The sequence below is a fragment of the Centruroides vittatus genome, unplaced genomic scaffold (assembly GCF_030686945.1).
Source record: "Centruroides vittatus isolate TY-2023 unplaced genomic scaffold, ASM3068694v2 contig_711, whole genome shotgun sequence".
NCBI lineage: Eukaryota > Metazoa > Arthropoda > Arachnida > Scorpiones > Buthidae > Centruroides > Centruroides vittatus.
In genome coordinates this window covers 456,002-479,109 of record NW_027122451.1, presented here as the reverse complement: position 1 = coordinate 479,109, position 23,108 = coordinate 456,002, and the positions used below count along the sequence as shown (strand labels likewise).

At 33.0% G+C, this 23,108-nt stretch overlaps 1 protein-coding gene across 1 annotated transcript in view; it reads right to left on the bottom strand.

Moving 5' to 3' along the window:
• The window catches only part of LOC136980560 (uncharacterized), an 88,773-nt gene that overhangs the window by 7,046 nt on the left and 58,619 nt on the right, over window positions 1-23,108 (bottom strand). Inside the window, 5 exon segments of the mRNA XM_067276692.1 lie at window positions 386-534; window positions 3,542-3,626; window positions 13,952-14,120; window positions 18,320-18,342; window positions 20,516-20,592. Of these exon segments, the coding sequence (XP_067132793.1) occupies window positions 386-534; window positions 3,542-3,626; window positions 13,952-14,120; window positions 18,320-18,342; window positions 20,516-20,592 (503 nt within the window).

The window sequence follows — 23,108 nt, the reverse complement described above, 5'->3', positions numbered from 1 at the left end:
TGTTTGATGAATTTGTTGGATTACAAACTCAAGATTGAGTTTTAAAGTAAACACTTGGCTTTACTTCCATCTTAATTTAATTAAGTCAACTAAATGGAGATGGAAATAAAGCTAACGTTTACTTTAAAACTCAATCTTGAGTTCGTAGTCCAACAACAGGGCTCCTGCATTAGGCCTATATCAAACTCTTAACAGCCAGGAAAGTTACGCAACTCGTTGCTAGATTTTTTCTTATATAATAAATATTTTTTATTTAATACAGAATACACCTAAATTCAATGCATAATATTATATTAGTGATATTGAGTTACGTTTTCAACCATTCAGAAACGTAAGTTCATATTGAAATTTCACTATAAAATATTTTAAAATTTGTATTACTTACCGATACATGTTCATCATCATCTGGAAGAAGAACAACTTCTTTATAATCTTCAGTCTTTAATTCAATCTTCACTTTTTTCAAATCAACTTTACATTCTGATTTTATACCATGTTTTACATCATAATTCTCTTTTACTTCTTTCTTGATATCTGTAGTAAATTTACAAAGTTTTTGTGTTGAAGGATTCTAAGAAAAACTTGAAATATAAAATAAAACTGAGCATATTTGCATTAATTAACATAACAATATTAAATTACATGTTTCACTGCTTCATTTATTTCTGATTACATGCCGAAAACTATCCTTTGCTTAACGCAGTTTTCTCTAAGACCAAAAAAAAAAAAAAAACAGAAAAAAAAAAGCTCAAAATTTACACTGATTTAAATTATCGCAGCATTTCATTGATTTGTATATAATACGATTATTTGCTAACACAAACCATTCGGCAAAAGGTGGAAAAAAGGTGTACTTTCTTTAAATCTATGTTTGTTTGGTGCAAGTTTGGAAAAAATATAACATCGTGAATACCGTAGGAAATATCAACTTTGCTTGGCAAGAATTAATTGATAAATGCACGAACAAATGTGGAACAAGTTATGGTTGAAGGTATCCAAGAATTCTCAACGAGAAGAGCACATCGCTGTATCGTTAGGTTGACCAAACTCAACCTAATCGATACAGTGGGACTGGGAGAAGTAGCCGAGCAGGATATTGAGGAGTTACAGCAGGTTTCTGGTGAGAGCCTTACCAGCAACAATCTTCAAGAACTGGCAGAACAGGAAATTCATGTGAAACAGTAAAAAAAAAGAAATTCTGTAAACAAAAACCCCAAAAAATTTCTCTACAGATTTCCTTAGTAAAAGTTTTGTAACCATAACCGAAATCGTTGATCAAATTGAGGCAAACAATCCAATTTTTTAAATGAGTGCAAAAGCAAACCGATGCATTTTGGATGCGATTTTCTGCTACCGACATTTGCTTAAGGAAAGAAGAATGCGACAAATGAAACTTCACGACTTTATTGCAAAAGAACAAGAATTTCAGAAGTGTTAGGACCTTCGTCAAAAAATATCAACTTTACATTTCTGTGTGCATATGATTGTGTGTTATTTAACATATATTATTATACAAATTAATATAAAAATAGCTTAAAATTATAGTAAAATTTGTTTATTTTTGGTTGCGTGTTTCCCTATCCCTATTTACTCTATGTTAAAATGACCTCGTTTAACGCTGTTTTGCTTACCGCTTTGTTGTCTAAAAACGCATTCCCCACATTAAGCGGGGTCTTACCCTATGTACGATGTACTGTACAGTGCGTTACTTATCTGCGTGTCACTCCCTCACACTTGATTTCATATATAATACGTGAATGTATATGCAATAAATATTTCTTTCAATGCAAGTAATGTATAAGTATAGTCAAACTGTGTACAAAAATTTATTTTTGTGTGCGTTCTAAGTCAAGAAATATCCTGGTCCTCATGGCATTCCAACACACATTATAGAAGTACATATTGCTTGGTACTGTATATAAGTCAACAGATAGCACTTACTGCGTGATTATTACAGCTTTGTTTGATTCTAAAATAATTATTATATGTTAATAATTTGAAGACATAGTCCTTTCCAAAAAAGGAACCACCATATTCGAACAAATTTTTAAAGTATCGTCACCAGGGAAGCAGCTTTCCTAATCTACATTTTACAAGCGCTTTTTTGTTGTAGATAAAAGCCCAAACAACCCCAAGATGGCATGATGGAAAACAGAAGACTCCGTACATCATCAGTTCCTGTTTTAAAAATGTTTGTATTTTTAATTGGATGTATTCTTGTGTTTTTTAAAGGACTTTTTAACTTATTGGCGGCCAGTAGCCTAAAAAAAAAACCAAGAATGTATTGTCTGGAACACAACGCTAATAAATGGTGGTTCTTTTTTGCAAAAGACTACGTCTTCAAATTATTAACTATAATTATAGCCATCAGACGAAAATCTTCATTTATTATATGCACAAGTATTTAGTAATTGAAGTAAAAAAAAATAACTTGAATGGAGCTTATGAGCGAATGTTCAGGTATCAAGTTTGCTAATGATGGATAATTTACTTTCACTGTGGTACCGGCTTTCGTAAGCAAGGAAAAATGTGTAATGCTATGATATTGCACATAATTATTTTAAGTTTGATTTAAAAAATGAAAATCTGGCAACGAGTTATGGAACTTTATCAGCAAAAATGTTAAAAGTAGTTTATATTATTAATTATTATAAAATGGCAAAAGGCTGAATTTTGTAAGTAGAAATGAGTTTTATTTATAGATACATAAGATTAGTACTTTAAACACTTAAGGCCTGTGAGAAGTAACAGTACATCCCAGTCTGAGCACCCAGCAGTGGAGAACCCACTGTTTTCAGAATATCACAGACATATATCGATACAAACAATAAAATAAATACCAGCAGACGTTTTTTGCTATTTATTTAAACAAATTGAATTTAATCATATAATTGGGCTGTAATTTGAAAAATTGGAGACCTATAAATTCTCACTGTCCTCTGTCTTGTGGCGTTCTTTCCTTAATATGGAGAATGGACGAACATTAATGCCATAAACAGATAATATGAAAAGATTAGGGGGCACGAGACACCGAGTAACTGTGTACGAAGTTTTGATGAAGGTCGAAAGTCACGTTATTTCCATTAAAATCTTTTCTCTCGAAAACAGTTAATAAATGACCGTCACAACTCCATTGTCAAAGGAAAAGTATAATGTACAGAGGCAACCCACTATTAATTTGAGATAAAGAGCATTATTTTAAATTAAATACATTAAAATATGATTATAAATTGCAACCCAGCATTGTGACGATGCCATAATAAATAATTGCTTGTTTCATTGAAATCTAAAACAATTAAATTGGAATTTTCTTTTGTAAAATTCTGATCCATGGAATTAACAGTTTTAAACCTGACAACTAAATTAAATGTAATTGATTATATTAAATTCTATTTAAATCCTTATTCACTATAAACAACATATTCACAAACTTTTTCAAATGTTATCAATTGGATTGATATGAATATAAATTTATGTATTATGTATTATTCTTGTCACTAGAAAGATACTTTCATAGTATTAAAAGTATTAAGCATCTTACCTCTGTCAATTTTATAATCGGAATGACTCCAAATAGTGGATCCGTTTGTGTTGTGTGTGGAAATTGGTTCTCTTTTAATATTTACCTGAAATAAGAAAAGATTACGTTATATTATTTGACAGATTGATTCTTATAGAAATGCGGCTGTCCGCCATTTTGTTGTGTGTAAATACTGTATATAGAATTAGAACTCTTTCTTCTTTCCTTAATTCTTCTCCCTTCCATCTTTAACCCTTCCTGTCACCTGACAGATACAGTATTTTCCGTGGGTCCTGATTGGTAGTTTGAACAAAAAAGAAAGGACAGGGGGTCCTGCCCGAAGCAACGGTAAGAAGAACGGCACTTTTTGGTTCGAAACTGGAGAGAGAAGTCGGGCGAGAGTGACCCTGAGAAAAAGCATGAGGCCTAGGACAAAAAGAGAGAGAAGGCGAGTACAGACCTGAAGGGAGACAAGGACTAGAAAATAATTGTACCCAGCCATTCCGCAAGGGTCCAACGATTTGACCCTGCACCTTTTTGTAAGTGAATGTTCTCTGTTTTTCCGGATGCTGATGGATTGGAGGTTTACTGTCTGTAAGACACCCATCGTCGATATCACCACAGTATCAGAACTTACAACATCTAAATTACCGGTAGATTCTTCATCCTTTATTCTTCTTTCACCCCTTTAGTTTTTAAGTAGCAACAATATTAGTTTTAAGTTTAATTGTAATTTGTTTAACTGCGTTTGTATATAATTGTCACATTCCTCGTAAGGCTGAATGAGAGGAGACATGGTAAAATCCTGTATAATATCGTCTCCGTGACGGGCATCTGTTCACTGTTAGTTGTTTTAGTTAATAAACAACTTGTTAGTTAATTCTTTGTTTCTTATTACGTGTTCAGCTCATAACACTTTCACAGAAAGACAAATGAAAAATTATTTAAACTGGGGCATAAAAATATGCGTTGCACCATTCGGTTATTTTCGTCCTGGAAGCTGTCCCGTGTTCGACAATATGGCGCTTCCATTGAAAATATGCATATACGAAAGTACTGTATATATACCAATTCTAGCTCACCTAAATACGAATGCCTCAAAATGTGAACGATTTCGAAATTGTATGATTTTTAATGACTTTTAATCATAAAATTTAAAAATCAAAATTTTAAAATCAAATAACTTAAAAATCATTAAAAATTAAACAATTTCAAAACCGTTCACAATTTGAATTATTCATATGACTCAAAACGTTTGAAACTCAAAATTAAAAAATTTCAAAATCATTCAAAATGTAAATGAGAAAATAAAAAAGTACCCAAAAAACAATAGATTCAAAAATAAAAAAATTATCTATCAATATGTAAAAATCTTCCTTGAGGTGTACGTAAAAATCTTCCACGATGTGTATCAAAATAATTCATCGTATGTGTACGCCCGCTTTTTTATTAAATATTCATTTTTAAAAGACTATGGAGAAAAGTCAGAGATTATTTCGCTGTTACGACATTTATATTCTCCAACTTTAATCATAGGAATATTTACAACAATAGAAGAAGAATATTTCCACTATAAAATTTTTCCTTTAATTTAAAAAAAATGACAAATATATTGAAAATAATTATAAAAATATAGTTGTTTGGTTGTTGCTAGAATTTGTAATAAATGAAATTATATTGAATAAATTTTTTTCTAAATAAATGAGGACTGATTTTAAGTTGGCAACAACTCACAATGATGAGCTGTATTATATTTATGAGGATAAAAGCTGGCATACACATAAGATGTATTATTTTGATACACCTCGTAAAATTTATTTAGCGTACGGCTACACATCTAATTCATAAAAAGAACAAATCATAAATGAAAGAACACAAATCAAAAATGAAAGAACACAAATCATAAATGTAAGTCTAAGTTCGAAATATAGTTTAAAGCACTTTCACTCACAATCAGAAAGTCACTCAGTTGTCCCGGAAAAGATCTTACTGGACAATCTTCCAAGATATGGTGTATAGTCTGTCTTTCAGCACCACAGTCATACTGCGGGGATGCAACTTTTCCCCACCTAAAAAGACTGTCCCTGCACAACCCATGTTTGGTCCGAATCCTATTTAACACACTCCAAAGATTTCTGGATAACTCAAATCCAGGTGGCCGCTTTGTGATACAAGGAAGTTGTCGGCTGTCCACAGGAGAGACATCAGCCCAGAGCCCTTTCCAAGATTCAGTGAGGTTGAAATTATTGGAATGCAGAGATTTAGCTCTTAATAGGGGGGGTGTCTTGATTTAAACCGGTTTATGCTGAGGTCATCAATATCCTGATGAATCGGGAGTTGTGGATTAGACAATATTTTCCTATATTCCCTGAGCAGAGTGCTATCCCTTCGGAGTGCAGATGGAGAGATATGACTCAGAATAGGTAACCAATGGACAGGAGTTGATTTGAGAGTACCTGTTATGATACATAGGGTAGTATTTAGTTGGGCATCCAGTTTATTAATGTGAGTACTGTTCATCCATACCGGTGCACAGTATTCCGCTGCAGAGAAAACCAGGCCAAGAGCAGTGATCCGTAAGGTGGACAGCGAAGAACCCCATGTGGTTCCACATAACCTTTCGAGGATGTTGTTTCTGGTATTAACCTTGGCAGCCAAATTCATCAGATGTGTTTTAAAAGATAAAGTTCTATCCAGAGTGACACCAAGATATTTCGGGGTTCTTATTATATTTCAGTAAATTATTGTCAAAATAAATCTTTAATTCTTCATTTGCCAGCTTGTTATTAAGGTGAAAGACATGTAGCTTCAGTTTTTGTCTTACTCAATTGAAGTCTCCACTGGCGAAAATATTGTCCTAAGATTGATAAGTCCTCCGTCAGGATCTTTTCAGTAATTGCAAGGTCTTTATGTCTCGTGGCAATCACCCAATCGTCTGCATATCCAAATTTCCTTGCCTTCGTTTGAGGCAAATCAGCTATGTAAAGACTAAAGAGCAGTGGTGCCAGGACAGAACCCTGAGGTAGGCCATTATTTAGTTTTCTTATCCTACTTCTCGAATTTCCCCATGACAACTTGAAAGGGTCAGTTACTTAACCTTTCAGCAGTGGGAGAGTCAGGTATGGTTCTATCCCTTAGTAGTGGAGAATATACCCGAAAAATTTTTAAAGTATTTTTTCACGCAATTTTTCTCATTTCCGTTTTAGAAAAAGTATTTGTAAACAGTTATGTCTAGTAAAGAAAGTCTTTTTTTATTGTTACATAATTCATTTTTTATGTGAATTTTTTTTTGCGGTAGTTTTTGGCTAGATTTTGGTGATACCCCCAAAAGAATTTAACGTATATATACGTTACCACTGCCAAGTGCCCTGACAATAAGAGCGGTGGTTAACATCTCATCAATTATTTTAACCATTTTTAAACAGGGTATCACTCGGAGCAGCTTATAGATTAAGCCATGCCGCCAGACAGTATCATATGCTGCAGTAAGATCGATGTATACCGCAGATGTTTTTAATTGCCTTTGATATCCAGCCTCTACAAAAGTAGTAAAGGCTAGTACCTGGTCTGTACAGCTCCTATTCGGTCGAAAACCAGCCTGTTCAACCGGAATATTCTCAAAAATTGTATTGCTCAATCTGTTGTAAAGAAGTCTCTCTAAAAGCTTATACATCACACTCAAGAGTGAGATAGGTCGATAGCTCTCTGGTCTATCATTAGGTTTTCCAGGTTTCAGGATAGCTATGATTTTAGCTTGTTTCATAGCGAAAGGAATATTACCTTTCTGTAGGATGTCAGTAAAGAAGCGAGCCAGCCATTGCTTAGTGTACTTGCCACTGTGTAACAGGAATTCAGGATGGACAGCATCATTTCCAGGGGCTTTGCCCGCTTTTATTTGTTTAAGGGCAGCAGAGATTTCTTCAGTAACAAAGGGTAGTGAATATCGCTGTATCATTTTTACATTTAGCTTTGATGGACGTAAGCTCTTTTTTAATCTTACTGGTGAATTCACGATCTCTAGAAGCTCTAGATATATTTAGTATGTGTCCTGCGATATTATTTGGAGTAATCAAGTTTTCTCTACCTGGTTTGACAGTTGCTCCTCCCAATCTTCTAAGCAGGGACCACGCCTTTCTACTTGACTTTGTAAAATCCAAATTTTGTACAGTGTTTATCCATCTAAGGTGCCTGGCATTATCTAAGCTATGGAGTAGTTCATCCCCTATCTCAAGGTCACCAGATTCTAGGAACTTCCTATATAGTAATTCACTTTTTTCACTCCATCCTGGGATATAAATCTTGCGGTATCCTCTAGGTATACATTTTTTGGCTACACTAAACAGTGCTCCAACAAACCTTTTAAAGTTGTTTGATGTAGGTGGGATCCATCCCAAACATTTGTCAAGATCCTCTGAGAACAAAGTCCAGTTAGCCTTGTTAAAATTCCATCTTGCGCGTGGTATACTATTTACTATAGGAATACTAAGTCCAATTCCGATAATTATTGGGCGGTGCTGGCTATGCGGGAATTGATTTTAAATGTGTGTGTAGCTGATAACAGTTGTCTATTTTCATCTGAAAACACAAAGCACAAGTCAGGGTTATATTCACAACCCCAAGCGCTGGACCTAAAGGTGCAACGATCTTTAGCATCAAACAGAAGATAAAGATTATTTTCCTCTGCCCATTTAATTACCATGTCACCATTTTTATCAGTGTGGTGGTATTTCCAGAGTTCATGGTGGCTGTTGAAATCTCCCATATAAACAGCAGGATAAGGTAATTGTGGAATCGTAAAAGATTTTTATCTACACCACAAGGAAGATTTTTACATATTGATAATTTTTTTTATTTTTGAATCTATTATTTTTTAGGTATTTTTTATTTTCTCATACACATTTCGAATGATTTTGAAATTTTCTAATTTTGAGTTTTAAACGTTTTGAGCCATGTGAATAATTCGAATTGTAAACGGTTTTGAAATTGTTTAATTTTTAATGAATTTTTATGATTTTTAAGTTATTTCATTTTAAAATTTTATGATTTTTTAAATTTTATAATTAAAAGTCATTAAAAACCATACAATTTTGAAATCGTTCACATTTTGAGGCGTTCGTATTTAGGTGAGCTACAATCGGTATATATACACTACTTACGAATCTTATCATTGTTTTTCAGATATATTATAGAAATTTGTAATACGTTAAAATATGAAGATAATCGCATAATATGTATATCTATTTTAGAAAATACAAAAAAGCAACGCTTCCAAAGTTTCTGTAGACGGCTCACCACTGATTGCGTATCATTTCCCTCAAGGGGTCAGACCTAATGAAGATTTTACTTGATACCATTTACAATGTTTTATAAACTTATCTCTATCCTCAAAGTTAAGTCTTTTCCTATTTTATAATAATTAAAAATATGTAAATTTACACCCTATCAACCCTTATATGCTATTTTTTGCATTAAATTATTTGCCAAACAGTTATATAAATACCAAGTTATTTTTTTACTTTAGTTACTAAGTCCTTGTGCATATAATAATTATTTTAGATTCAAGCAAAGCTGTATCAATCACACAGTAAGTGCTATCTGTTGACTTATGTACCAAGCAATATGTGCTTCTAAAGTGTGTTGAAATGCCATGAGGACAAGATATTTCTTGACTTAGAATACACATAAAAATAAATCCTTGTACCAGTGGCGTGCTGTCATTGGAAGCGATGGAAGCGCCGATTCCACCTTCCAATGACCTTCCTTTGTATTTTATAAAATATATATTTTCATATTTTAACGTACTTTGCATTAATTAAAATTAATATTTTATTATAACTGCATTATGTATCTTTTACAAATTTCTATACTACATGTGAAAAAAACGACAAAATTGCTATTGTATATTCGAATAATTCAGTGGCAGAAGGAGTGTCGAAACCGGGTCAGTCTCCAATCAGCCAGATTATATAGGCATTGGTACATGCGGTTCACAGAGCACCAACCTCACCCGGTTTAGCTGGTAGAAGCAACACATGCATAAAGCATCTAATTTTATATCTCGGAGCGGTTCTGAGCTGTTAACGCCTGCCTGTCAACTTCCAAGCAGCCAGATTATAGGCATTGGCGCATGCACTTTACAGAGCACCAACCTCACCCGGTTTAGCTGGTGAATGCTTCACACATAAAGCTTCTAATTTTATATCCCGGACCGGTTGTGGGCTGTTAGCCGCCTGCCTGCTAGATATTCGGCCGCCCTCGCCCAATTATGTGAATCATGAGCAGACTAGATCAACGGCGGGCAACCCCGGCCCGCGGGCCAGCTACGGCTGGCGAGAAGTTTCTATCCGGCCCGCGAGATCTTTAATAAATTATTAAATTGGAAAAATAACTAATTAATAGTTATTTTTCCAATTCTTTGTAATTTTCGAAAACGATAAGAGAAATAAATGTAGTAATTAACTTTTTATTTATTTATTTCATATTTGCAGACTAAAAAAATTACAAGTCACAAGAAGGCGTCAATTAACTACTATGGCCTGTGGAAAAAAACGTAAAATTTATTCTGGCCCATGTTATAAAAAAGGTTGCCCACCCTAGACTAGATTTATAACTTAACCCAACCGATAGGACTTTGCTGGCACGTTTTTATGATAGTTCTGTATAGTTGACAGGAGTTTTAAAAAATCCATTAAAATATTTGATATATTTATTCCGCGTTTATTCCGCTCTCCCATCTTATATTACTTATGGATTTCAATGTTAAACCGGTGATATTACGATTTAGTACGTCCCATCTGTAAGGGGATGCAGAAAAAACGTGTACAATTCTAGTAGTGTTAAAAAATTAACTGTTACTTTGGCAGCATCATTTACAACCAAATTTAATGAATGAAGACGTACAATGGTACAAAAAAAAGCTCTAGAATTTATTTTCCTTAAATTTACAATTTATGTATCGGTTGTCACAAAAATTTCTTTCACTTCTTTCCCAAGACTACAGATATTCCAGTACAAAGTAACCGGTTTCGACTTATTTCTACTTAAGTAGTAGTTAAATAATTAAGCGATTAGGGAATTAGAAACATAAATAAAACCCTGATGAAAGAGCCGAAATTTTACTTAAACAGAAGCTTAACTGAACCAATTTCTTGCCGAGTACAGTGCGGTCTTATCTCTTCATAATATTAGATGTAATAAAGACAAAAATTTTTCCAGTTCAATGAGAGTGACCGAAAAGTTGTAAATTTTGGAAATTTTCGTGAACACTTGGTCCTAAAACGAATTAGTTAGAAAACGAACGACGGACAATCTGTTAAGTTTAACATATTTAGATTTTTATAGCTATGGTGAGAAACGTTTAAAATCCACAACAACCCTCTCGCGTCATTTGAATATATACTAGTGATGCGACAAAAGAGGCATTTGACATTGACCGGTATCGGCACCCTCGGGATTTGTCATGCATGCATTCACTGTACACCTACCAAAATCGTCTCTGTTTCCATTCGTGAGCCACTCGCAGGGAGCAATTTTAACTCAGTGGATTGTTTAAATATTTAAAAATAAGACAATATTTTTATTAGTTAATTTATTTATATAAGTTTCTTCGCAAAAGTATATTCATACAATTAGAATATTTTGTACCAGGTATGTATATTGTATATCCATCACAATTTTATTTTACTAAGTAAGTTTTAATAATTTTATTTTAATTTTAGCCCTTATATCATGGCTAGCGATTTAAACTGTAATTGTGATATTGAAAATTTACTTAAAAAAGTTTTGGCTCAAGACCATATAATGAAAAAGAAGCCATTATTAAAAGAGAAAGATCAATGCCTAAATTAAATATAAATACGTCAACAAAAAAATTTCGACATTTTGACGATAAAATTTATGACAAATGACGATTCTTTCGTAAAATTGAAGCAATTTGGAAATCAAAATAGAATAGAATTTAACATAGGTAGATAATATAAAATAAATATTGAAAATTATAACGAGATAATTACGATTAATAGATATATCTAAATTAATAGATGTTATGTGTTTTTTCTCAAAGCAAGAATTGGCATTTACAGGGCATAGGGAATTTATTGAATCTAGTAATGGAGGTAATTATATTGAACTTTCTTATTTATTAAGTACGTCAGATAGTCTATTAAAAATACATTTAAAGAAGTATACGATTTTCACTGGCTTATTGAACAAACGAATACGAACGGGCCCTGACGTGCAATTAATTGATTGCCGCTGTAAGTCGGCTTCTTACAGAAGCACAGCTTCCCTATCATCAAATGTTACTACACGCCACTGCCTTGTACACTTACACCATCTATATATATATATAATCGAGACGAGTTGATAATAATAATAATAAATAATCAGCGCAGAGCCCAAACAGTTAGGAGTTGAAAGTTGAAATTTGGTACATAGTTAGAGTAATTCACGAAAATGTACACTAAGAAGGGATTTTTTGAAATTCCTCCCCACAGGGAGAGGGAACAGGATTAAGGCTTAACACTTCCATCAACAATGGAAGTGTTAAGTAACAATGGAGAATAACAGAAAGCGATGTGCAAGATTTACGGGCGCTGGAGGAAGAAAAAAAAAAGAAAAAAAGTAATGTGTTAGAACATATTCGATTTTGAAATTCGACCTTTCTTTAGAAATAATTAGTTTGTTGATGAAATTACTCTTTTTCTTCTGTGACTATAACGTAATAATCTTAATTTTTGCTATCGTTACTTTTGCCCGAGCAACGCCGGGCCTATCTGCTAGTACTTATACATTACTTGCATTGAAAGAACTATTTATTGCTTATAGATTTATGTATTATATATGAAACGAAGTGTGTGAAAGTGACACGCAGATACGTAATGCACTGTACAGTACATTGTACAGTGATTTTATGGTAAGGACACAAAGTGAGAATTAATGGAGTGTAATGGGTGCTCAGACTTTGTGTGTAATGTATTATGTATTCTTAACTATTAACCATAAAATCACTTATATGGTTAATAGTTAAGAATTTTTAAATTGGGGTTTAAAATTAATTTAAAACCCAATTTAATAACAAAAATCAGAGTTGAAATATCTTTATTTATGAAATATTAATAAAAACGTTTTAAAATTTATGATGATAATTCAGTTTTTGGGTATATAGCACAAATGCTTGGGCATATTTGATGATAGAAAAGCAACGAGAACTAGTGTTACCACCTGTCTAGTTTTCACTCGAACAGTCCAGGAATTGACTCACTGCCCGGATGAACTATTAATTTTGTCTGGGAATTTCGTAGAAATTGTGAAATTACGATGAAACAAAGTTCTTGCAAATATTGTTATAAATTTACACCATTTGAACAACGAAAGACCTCACACTCACTGAAATTCATCTGCCATTCCGCCATGTTACTCTGTTTATGCTGACGTGTGACGCACAACCTGCCTCTCGACCCATTTTTTTTATTTATTTTATTTTATTATTATCTTTTGCTTGTATGTTACTCATATGCAAGTCCCCAATCCCTAACTGTAACTGATTTAGAACCAGCATGCATGTTATTCATCGCATTGTAAAATGATATTGCGCATGCGTCAGGAACTTCTGTTCGAACAAACCTGACCTGCCGTCCAGGTTAGCGATTTTGTAAAGGTGGCAACACTAATGGGAATATTAGTCATGACTTTATTCGTCTTTGCTCTAAATTTCGAATGAACATTTCTTAATTAACTATAATTAACTCTTTAATTGAATACAGATTGTTGACATACGAGAATATTGTAAATCGAGAAAATGAAGATAAAAGAAGAGTGAGAAACGAAACATTCGAACTTTATAATTGAAAGAAACGAAAACAAATTTGAAGTTGATTTTAAAAATTTCAAGAGAGAATTCAATACAGATGTGAAGGGTTATAAAACAATTAAATCACAACCTTTAGAAGTGAGTTAATGCAACAGGTTATGCTTCCCTATCATCACCTTTAAATGGTGAAATACGCTTCCCTATCATCACCTTTAGAGGTGAGTAAATTAATGCAACAGATAGCAAATAATTTAATGCTTCCCTATCATCAAATGTCATTGCGACCACCCTCTATTTCTACATCCTCTCGACCTTCCCCACCAAAAAAACTTTACTAGCATCAATGCCCCTTATATACAAGCTACCATGTAAAATTTCGTTCCTTTTTAAAACGAACACCACGGCCAAAACATCAAATTTCATAGTGAACAGCCGAAACAGCTTTTACTTAAAATCGAAAATAACGAAGCTCAGTTTAACATTGATGGGCATTATTTATACAAACATACAATTGAAAAATATATATTTTTCTATTTCCCACATTATATTTTAGCATTTCAGTTGTGTTTCTTGTTATTAAAGCAACACTGAGATCTTACAAAAAAATATTTTTCACTCACCTCTAAGGGTTCCGATTTAATTGTTTTATAACACTTCACATCTGTAGTAAATTCTTTCTTGAAATTCTTTAAATCGACTTCAACTTTCTCTTCGTTTCGTTCAACTGTAAAGTCTGAATGTTTCGTTTCTAATTCTTCTTTTATCTTCATTTTCTCGTATGTCAACAATCTGTATTCAATAAAATAATTAATTAATTAATAAATGTTCATTCGAAATTTAGAGCAAGAAATAAGGAAAGACGATAAGCTCATTACTATTGTTCCCGTTGTAACAGTAAATAAGGGGTGCATGCTCAACGTTAATGGAAGAGACTCCAGTGGTAACATGTCTCCAGCACACATGATACTTGCTGCTATAAAATCACATGTTACAAGGTGTGTTCTATAAGTAATGCAACCAAATTCATAAAAAATCATTTATTGAATGTATTCTTACAATTAGTCAAAAATCTTCAAAATAGCACCCTTCTGCATCAATACACTTGTGAAGGCGATTTTTCCAGGCCTGAAAGGCATTCTGCAAGGCCTTCTCCAGAATGTCCTTTACAGCCGATGTAACATAAGCCTTGATGTTTTCAATCGTGTCCCAATGTTTTCCTTTCAAGGCCCATTTTAAATGAGGAAACAAAAAAAAGTCGGCGGGAGCCAGGTTAGAACTGTAGGGAGGCTAGGGAACCAATGGGGTGTGGGTCCTAGCCAGGAAATCATTGACAACAAAGGCACTTTGGCTTCGCACGTTGTCGTGATGAAATTTCCACACGTCCTTGATGTCGCTTCGGCAGTGTGCGACCCTCCTTTTCATTCTTTTGAGCACTTCCAAGTAAAAAACTGCGTTCACAGTGGTCCCGGCAGGTACGAATTCGTGGTGGATAATGCCTCTGACGTCAAAGAAGACAATGAGCATGATTTTGATCCTGGACTTGCTCATGCATGCCTTCTTGGAGCGGGGTGATGCTGAGGTGTGCCACTCCAAACTCTGCCTTTTTGTCTCAGGGTCATACTCAAAGATCCATGACTCATCACCAGTGATAATGATTCAAATTTTTAAAACTCAGTTATCACACATTTCCAAGAGCTCTTGTACCAGAGCATTCAGATGTCCTTTTGTTCGTCGGTCAACACTTTTGGGAACAGTTTGAGGCACACCTTTTTCATGTTTAAATCTTCAGTTACAATGCAATAAATGGTTGTTTTCATCATGTTTCGAGTGTCTGCTATCAATTGAAGGCTCAACCGTTGGTCAGAGTTCAAACAATCATGCACATGCGTCACATTTTCATCGATTCGGGAGGTTGATGGACATCCACTGCGAGGTTTGTCAATGACCTCCTCTCGGCCATCGGAAAACTTGTGATTTGGAACAAGTAATCATTCCCAAAGGCCTACTGAATTAATGTAAAGGTTTTGGTGGTGGACTTTCCAAGTTTAATGCAAAATTTGATAGCATAACATTGCTCCACAAAATGATCCATTGCGTCGTGTTACATTAACTCAAAACAGGGTTCACGGGAATGAATATCCTCACTCGCCGGCAGCTTGGAGGCAGATGAGACCGGGTGAGTTTTGAAGCTAACACTCCCCGCCACCTAGCACAGCAGGTTAGAATAAGTTACAGCATATCATCGCATCATGAAAAAATTGGTTGCAATACTTATGGAATGCACCTCGTATATGATTAATAGTTAAGAATTTTTAAATTGGGGTTTAAAATGAATTTAATAACAAAAATCCTTCAGAGACCCTTCAGCGTTGAAATATATTTATTTGTGAAATATTAATAAAAATGTATTAAAATTTATGATAATCATTCAATTTCTGTGTGCCCTTGATACTTGGGGGCCTAGGGCATGAGTCCTATCAGTCCCTATGTAGATCCTGAGTAGGTACGTAGCCTGATAGTTCAATGCTAACTCTCTTATTATTAAGAAATAAAATTAAAAAGCAGGTAAATTTATAAAATACATAAATAATTCACATTCAACCTTTTAAAAACCAGTAATAAAAATTTGAAAACAAACGTTTTCGACCGTTAGTTAATAGTTAGAACCTGATGAAAACGGAGTTAACGGTCGAAAACGTTTGTTTTCAAATTTTTATTACTGGTTTTTAAAAGGTTGAATGTAAATTATTTGCTCACACCAGTACAGAAGTCGAACCTATAAATAAATAAAACTACAAAAAAATAAAGATGAATATAAATTTCATTATCTTTTGTGCGAAACAACACTAAAATCATTTTTAATAGTTATGTGGAAAGAAACGACAGTTGCAATTAATTAAAAATACAGTAGAGCATCGATTATCCGACTTAATTGGGGACTGGGGTTGGTCAGATAACTGAAAAGTATGAAAAAATACATTATTAGTATAGTGTATTAGGCCTGGATTAAATACTAACCTCCCATTCATGGTCGAGCCAGGGCTGCCAGCTAAAACATGCAAAAATTTAAAAAAATAATATTAAAGTAGCCAAGACAACCAAATATTGTAGCGCCATATCACTAGCGAATATTTGAATTTGCCGACTAGAACGCGGTCGGTTAACTGATAAGTCGGTTAATCGATGCTCTACTGTAGTATAATTAATGCAGGAAATTCAACGCAAAACTAATACTACGTGATGATCCTCAGTTCATAATTTACTTTTAACAAAATTTGTTATATTTGTTCGATATTTTCCCATTTTTGTAAAACACGAAATTGGAGGAAAAACTTCCTTTTCGGTTAATGTACACCAACGCTCCCTAACCAACCTTTCCTTGTGTAAGAAAGACTTGGAAATATGTTTAGAAAACCTTTTTTTAAACTTTTCTAAAATTCTCACTTTGTGTCCTTAACATACATTTTTCTCCAAATCTGAAAATCATTAAATGCATTTTTCCTTCGCAACACTTTTAAAAAAGGGAAGAAAAAGATTATCAGTGACCCCAACCTTTCCCTACTGTCACCGTGGCAAATACACTTCTTGTCTTCCCTGTTGCCCATTTGCTTCTTTTTGCCCCTCAGATTTACTATCCACCCACTGTGGGGCGTTGCACCCACTTTGGAAAATGCTACGCTAAACAGTCCAACTTTCGACACGTGCTGGAAGAGAAGAAATCTTGTTTCGACAGTTCTAATTGGAAGAGTTCTGCGCTTAAATATGAGGTCAGCCTCACACAGGACAGTTTCCTGGAGTTTGCCGCATAAAACTTGTTGTCTGTGTGAAAGAATGACTTACCTCCGATGCACATAGGAAAAAAATAGAGAAAGATTCAAAGAAGAAGAGAAATATCTCCAATTTAAAAAATAATTGTGAAAACATTAACAGGTATATTGAACTTAAGTTATTATGTAAACTTTCTCTCTCCCTCTGTCTCCATTCTAAAGAGAAATTCGATAGTAAAATAAACCCAAGGTCCTAGACCTTGGGATAAACCAACAACCAGTAACTCAACTCTTCCGGCAACATTTGAAATTTTGCTAGCGCCCTTTGTTATCACATTTGATTTTTAATTATTATAAAATAGAAAATCCGTAATTTTGAGGGTAGGGATGAGTTTTATAAAAATTTATGAATTCTAGTAACGAGTAAATTCCTCATTAAGTTCGCCATGACGCGTTTCTATCAGCCAATAACGGTTTGTATGGTAGTCACGTGAGAAAATAAAATCACGTGGTGTTTTAATGGCAGAAAGAACGATGCTATTAATTAAGTGAAATAACAGACATTAGATTAAAGAGGAAAGTATAATAAATTTAACACAAATAATCACATATAATTTAATTCAAAGGAAAAACAAACGAATCTTATTCCAAATAGTATTCTTTAACAACAGATATTGATCGAGGAATAAGCATATTTTGTACGCCAGTTCTTCTCGATCCAAGAAAATATCTCTCATCCAAAATGTAGTTAAATAAAGCGAACCGTACAAAATATAAGTTGTAAACACGTGCATAACGGCAGTGTCGGCATCGTTCGCCATCTTCAATACAGTACGCATGCGCCGAAATGCCGCTTCTGTGGTGGTGCAGCTGCGCGACGAAAATGCGTTTGATGGAGATACATACGATTCCACCCCGTCGACCTTAAATCTTCTATATTTAATAGCATCAATGCCCCTAATGAAGGGGAGTAGGTGGATGAACAAAATAACTGAAGACCTAAGAAAAAGGACAGACGATGTAAGAACGGTGGCTGCCAGACGAGTTATAAAAACGAGGTGGGTTCTAGGATCAACATTTGTTTACCATATATCACGTGGGTTTCGTAGCTACAAACTATGACGTGAGTTGTTGACGCGCTATCTCTTGACTTTCTTCTATTAACTTTGATTGTGCACCCAATTTTTACTGCTACAACGCGAAAACACCGAGTTTACTTGCCTGTCTTTGTTAAGATTCTCGTGCTATGGCCGACTGGTTCACAAGCGTCTACAGTCTGCTAAGTCTTAGTTCTAAATTATGCCGCTACGGCGATCAGGCGCCACTGGCGGAAACTGATTTTGTCAGTTTTGAGTCAAATTATTAGTTAAAAGTCAAAATAAAATAAATTTATGAATGGACAAATTGCTCCCAAATGAATTATTCTATAAAAAGTTAATATTGTAAGATTATCAGATGGAATTACGAATAAAATAAAACATAGGGGGACTTAAAATTTGATATTTTCCCACTAAATGTATATATAGCGTAAAAACATTACTGTTTGCATTACTTATAAATTCATTACTCTAGATAATAACTACAACTTTGCAATTTCTAAATATTTATTTTCTAAACAAATTGTAACATACTACATAATTGCAGTATAATTCCTTACATGCAGCATTTTTCAACATTAAATAGTAACATATACAGTATGACATTCTTCCATCCCATAAGGGCAGATAGACCCAAATCTCAATATGTAATTTTTATAATAAATAAAATGACAAGTGGTTATAGCATGGACATCGTCCTATTGTTTTTATCCAGATCTATTTCTGATAGAACAATATATTAATATTAGGAATGCCAATGGTGAAAAACTGGTACAATGCTACAATGCTATAGAGATTTGATGTCATTTAGCTTCTCTATTTACGATTTCATTTGCATTAATTTCCATTGAAGTAATATTTGAGATTTAATGTTAAATAATGTTAGCAGAAAACAAATTACTACAATAAATCTAGTTGAAGAAATAGGAAAATACCAAATCAAATAATAAGTGCAAATGAGTAAATTTTAATATCATTAAATTCCAAGTATATAAATTAACAAGTTTACAATTCAAATATACATTTATCATTACTCAATAAGAAAAGTTTTCACATAAATATCAGAATTGTCAAATACCTAGGATTTACAATAGTAAAATAAGATATCTTAAAAGCATTGATTAAAAATAACTATTAAATGTTACACATTCTTGCATAGAATTCTTATAACTGCATGTAAGAATTCCAAGCAGAATGTCATTGAACTTGGATATTCAAAGCAATGTGCTCTTGTTCTGTGGAGGGTTTTGATAATGCTCTGGTAATTAAAACATTCTTTCTCTTCTTCTTACTGGAAGTAAATCCTCGTTCAGGCTTAATGTTTTTCTTTTTTGATTATTTTTTTGTTTCGTTAAAATTTTGTTTGTTAATAGTTGCTCTAATTGCCTCTAATATGGGCTATATGGGATTTAACAGTCTCTTTAAACCTTCAAATTCCTCTATGAATTCTAAATTTTCAACTATTATTTTAATATCGTCGAGTTAACATAGTGCATTTTTCTTTTTTAATTCCACTTTCGTATTTAACGTATTTGGTTCATTATTATTGATATTTTTGCTTAATGATTCAGAATGTGCTAATATTTATTAAAAATAACAATTTAACTAATATAAAATAACTATATTTATAATCATTGCTGAGTGACCTGCATTTCACTAATGTTTTATAAATAAGGAGAAACTATTTTCTGTGAACAAATGAGATGCAATGCAGTTTTTAATTGATGGATGTAGGATTAAACCAATAAACAAAGGGGTTTGTGTCTTAGTTTGTTCATAGTAGGTCCCAACTTACAAAAAATAGACTGTAGACCTATAATAACAGTATGAAGTATACACAGTTCACAGAAATTATTGTAAAAAGACAAAGAATCCTTCATTCGTACATACAGTATGACCTAGGTTTTCGAAGCAGTGAGAAATGAATAAAAACCTCGTCTTATATGCAAGTAAGCACTGTAATTTTGCAGACTGTAAGTTTACTAACTGACTGTTTGCATAGTTATCTTAAATTATTTTTTATTATATTAAAATAAAGGGGGCCCCTGTGAAACTCCAAATATATAATATACGATGGAATCCATCTTTTTAAAAAGATGGATTTTATCATAGATTGATTCCTGGTAGACTGGAAAAATACACCCTGATACTTATACTCATCAACTACTACTATTTTACAATTTTGTAAAAACCAATTCTCATTCTTAGAATGTTTTCCTTTATTTCGGAATACAAATATTTTAGATTTATCAACATTAACAGAAAGTTTTGACTCCTGTAGTGTATCTACCAAAAAGTCTATCATTCTATGCAGACCTACAGGCAAGTCGGCCATAACAACTAAATCATCTGCACATGTTAAGATTTTCACCTCTGTTTCCAAAAGATCAATACCCACTATTTCAGAATCACTGAATTTACTTACAAGTAGATTTAGATATAAATTGAACAATATTCGGCTCAATATACAACTCTGTTTCACACTTTTTAAAGTAAAAAAAAAAATCAGATTTACCATTTTTATCAGACACACATGCCTCTGTATTAGTATATAAATGAACAAAAAAATTTACAAATTTATTGCTCAATCCAATGTCAATGTCAAGTCGATGAAAAGAGCGTAAAGTTTGCCTTGTTTCTTCTTTAAAGACTTTTCTCTTAAAGCATGTAAAATGAAAATAGTGTCGTAAAACCAGACCAGAAACCAACCTGGAAATCCGACAATACTTCAAACTTATTCAACCAAGTTACCAATTGCTTACATAAAATTTTACAAAAACTTTAGAAATTGTTGGTAGTAATGAAATTGCTCTATAATTATCAGGTAAATCTCTAAGCCCCTTTTTAAATATAGGAATATTCTTACATACATGTCAGTGCAAAGGGATCATTCCTGATTCATAAACATTATTAAACAAACCTACCATATATCCAATCAGGTCTGGGAAATTCTTATATAGTTCCACCGGTATAATGTCAATACCGGAAGAGGAAGGTGATCTTTTCTGTCTTCTCGCTTGTCAAAAAATGAGAAGATAGAAAAGATCATCTTCCCCTTCCGGATGTTAATAATTTCTCATGATCATGTTCCTGTTTCCGGCTCTTATAATTTGCAACACTTTATGTATAAACTATTCCTGTCTAGTTTCAAAATTTATTGTTGACGAAGCTCTGAAATATAATGGAAATTAGCCACAAATATAACAATTCTGAAATCTTGTTCATAAAACTCGAAGAACTATTATAAATGTTCATTTTTATATAGGGTAAATCAGAGTTAAAATGTTCTGGAAGTGTGAGTGCAAAAATAAATTATATTTAAAAAAGCTGACTAAAGTAGAGTTTTCTTAGTATACCAAACAAAATAATAGACTTTTTCAAAAGACAGATTTAATGCAACGGTAAAACCTGTGTAAACTGGAATCGTACGGTACCAAATATTTTTTCATGTTTGTCAAGTTTGTGTTTTTAAAAAGTTTCTTTAAACACAAAAAATGGCTGCATTCCGAAGAATGTTTCCGTTCAGGCAGATTTTGTTTTTGAACAGGTTTTACTGTATATCTAGACCTGGCACTAAATTTATACACGTGACACGTGTTCACCATCTGATCCTAATTTATCCTAACCAAAAATGTGATAGAATTTATGTGAGCAAATTAATTTGTCATTTAATCCTAAAAATAAACCTGATTATAATATGAAAAATGAAATTCGTGTTCTAATATGTAACTTTGCATATAATAATAATAATCTGATAGGCTACCCAGCACTTGTATTAATTTTACATATCTCGTTCAAAAGATACTTGTTCTTTTAGTTAATGTGCAACATTTAATGGTTTTCTATCAAATGGTTGTTAAAGTATAAGCAATCGAAAAGTTTAAAAATAGCCAAAACTTCTTCTTTCTCGTTATCGATGAGTTGCTAGCGACACTTTTGGATCGAAAGGTGAAAGTATATGGGGGTTCCCCATATAGCTATTTTTCTTTTTTTGCATATCATGCTTACTTATAAGACTTTTGCATCCATTATGGTTTTTTACACTTCACTTCAAAGTGCCTAGCTTATTTCTGTTATTGTCAAATGTATATCATATTTTTCCTTTAACAATAGAGTTATGCTGATCATGTATGTGACATCTTTCAGGACAAATATTTGAATTGAAATAATATGACTTCTGTTTTGCATGGGATATTATTAATCAGGGCCTCTAGTGTCTATGGTTTCCATATCTGGTCTCTGGTTTCATCTATGTAACTGCAATCTCTATATTAAGAAAGGAGAGGCGGACAGCCTAACACAGTGTTACGCAACCTTTTTCTACTTGCGGCACACCCATGACTCAACACTGCACACTAAAATGTTATTCTCCTCAAAAACGTATGATATGATACTAGTAATAGAATTAAGTAATGCCACTAACTTATTATTATTATTATCATCATTCTTGTTATTATTATTATTAAACAGACATCAACACTTGTGAGCAAATTTATTTTACATTTAATTTCCTAGAATACGTAAAAATGCGTGGCTTATAATAAAGAGTAAACAAACATCATTTTATTTCATCAGTGCTGTGGCAGATAATGAAATACAAGCATAAGAAACACAACAACTGTGATAAAAATATATAAATAAAACTTGACAATTGTAAAAGTTCACGTCACACCTTTCACATTGTGACGGCATTCCAGTTGCGGAACACTGGCCTAACAGACGACAGTAGGAATTTATAGGATACAATTTTTTCAAATTTCACCTTAAATATCCACATTTTGTTTTTAAATTTTTGCATAGTTTTGTTAACAAATTAGTTTTAATTATTTAGAAAAAATAACTTAATTTTATATATTTATTTATTTCAATTCTTTGCTTAGAATTTTTTATAATAAAAATACTTTGTAAATTCC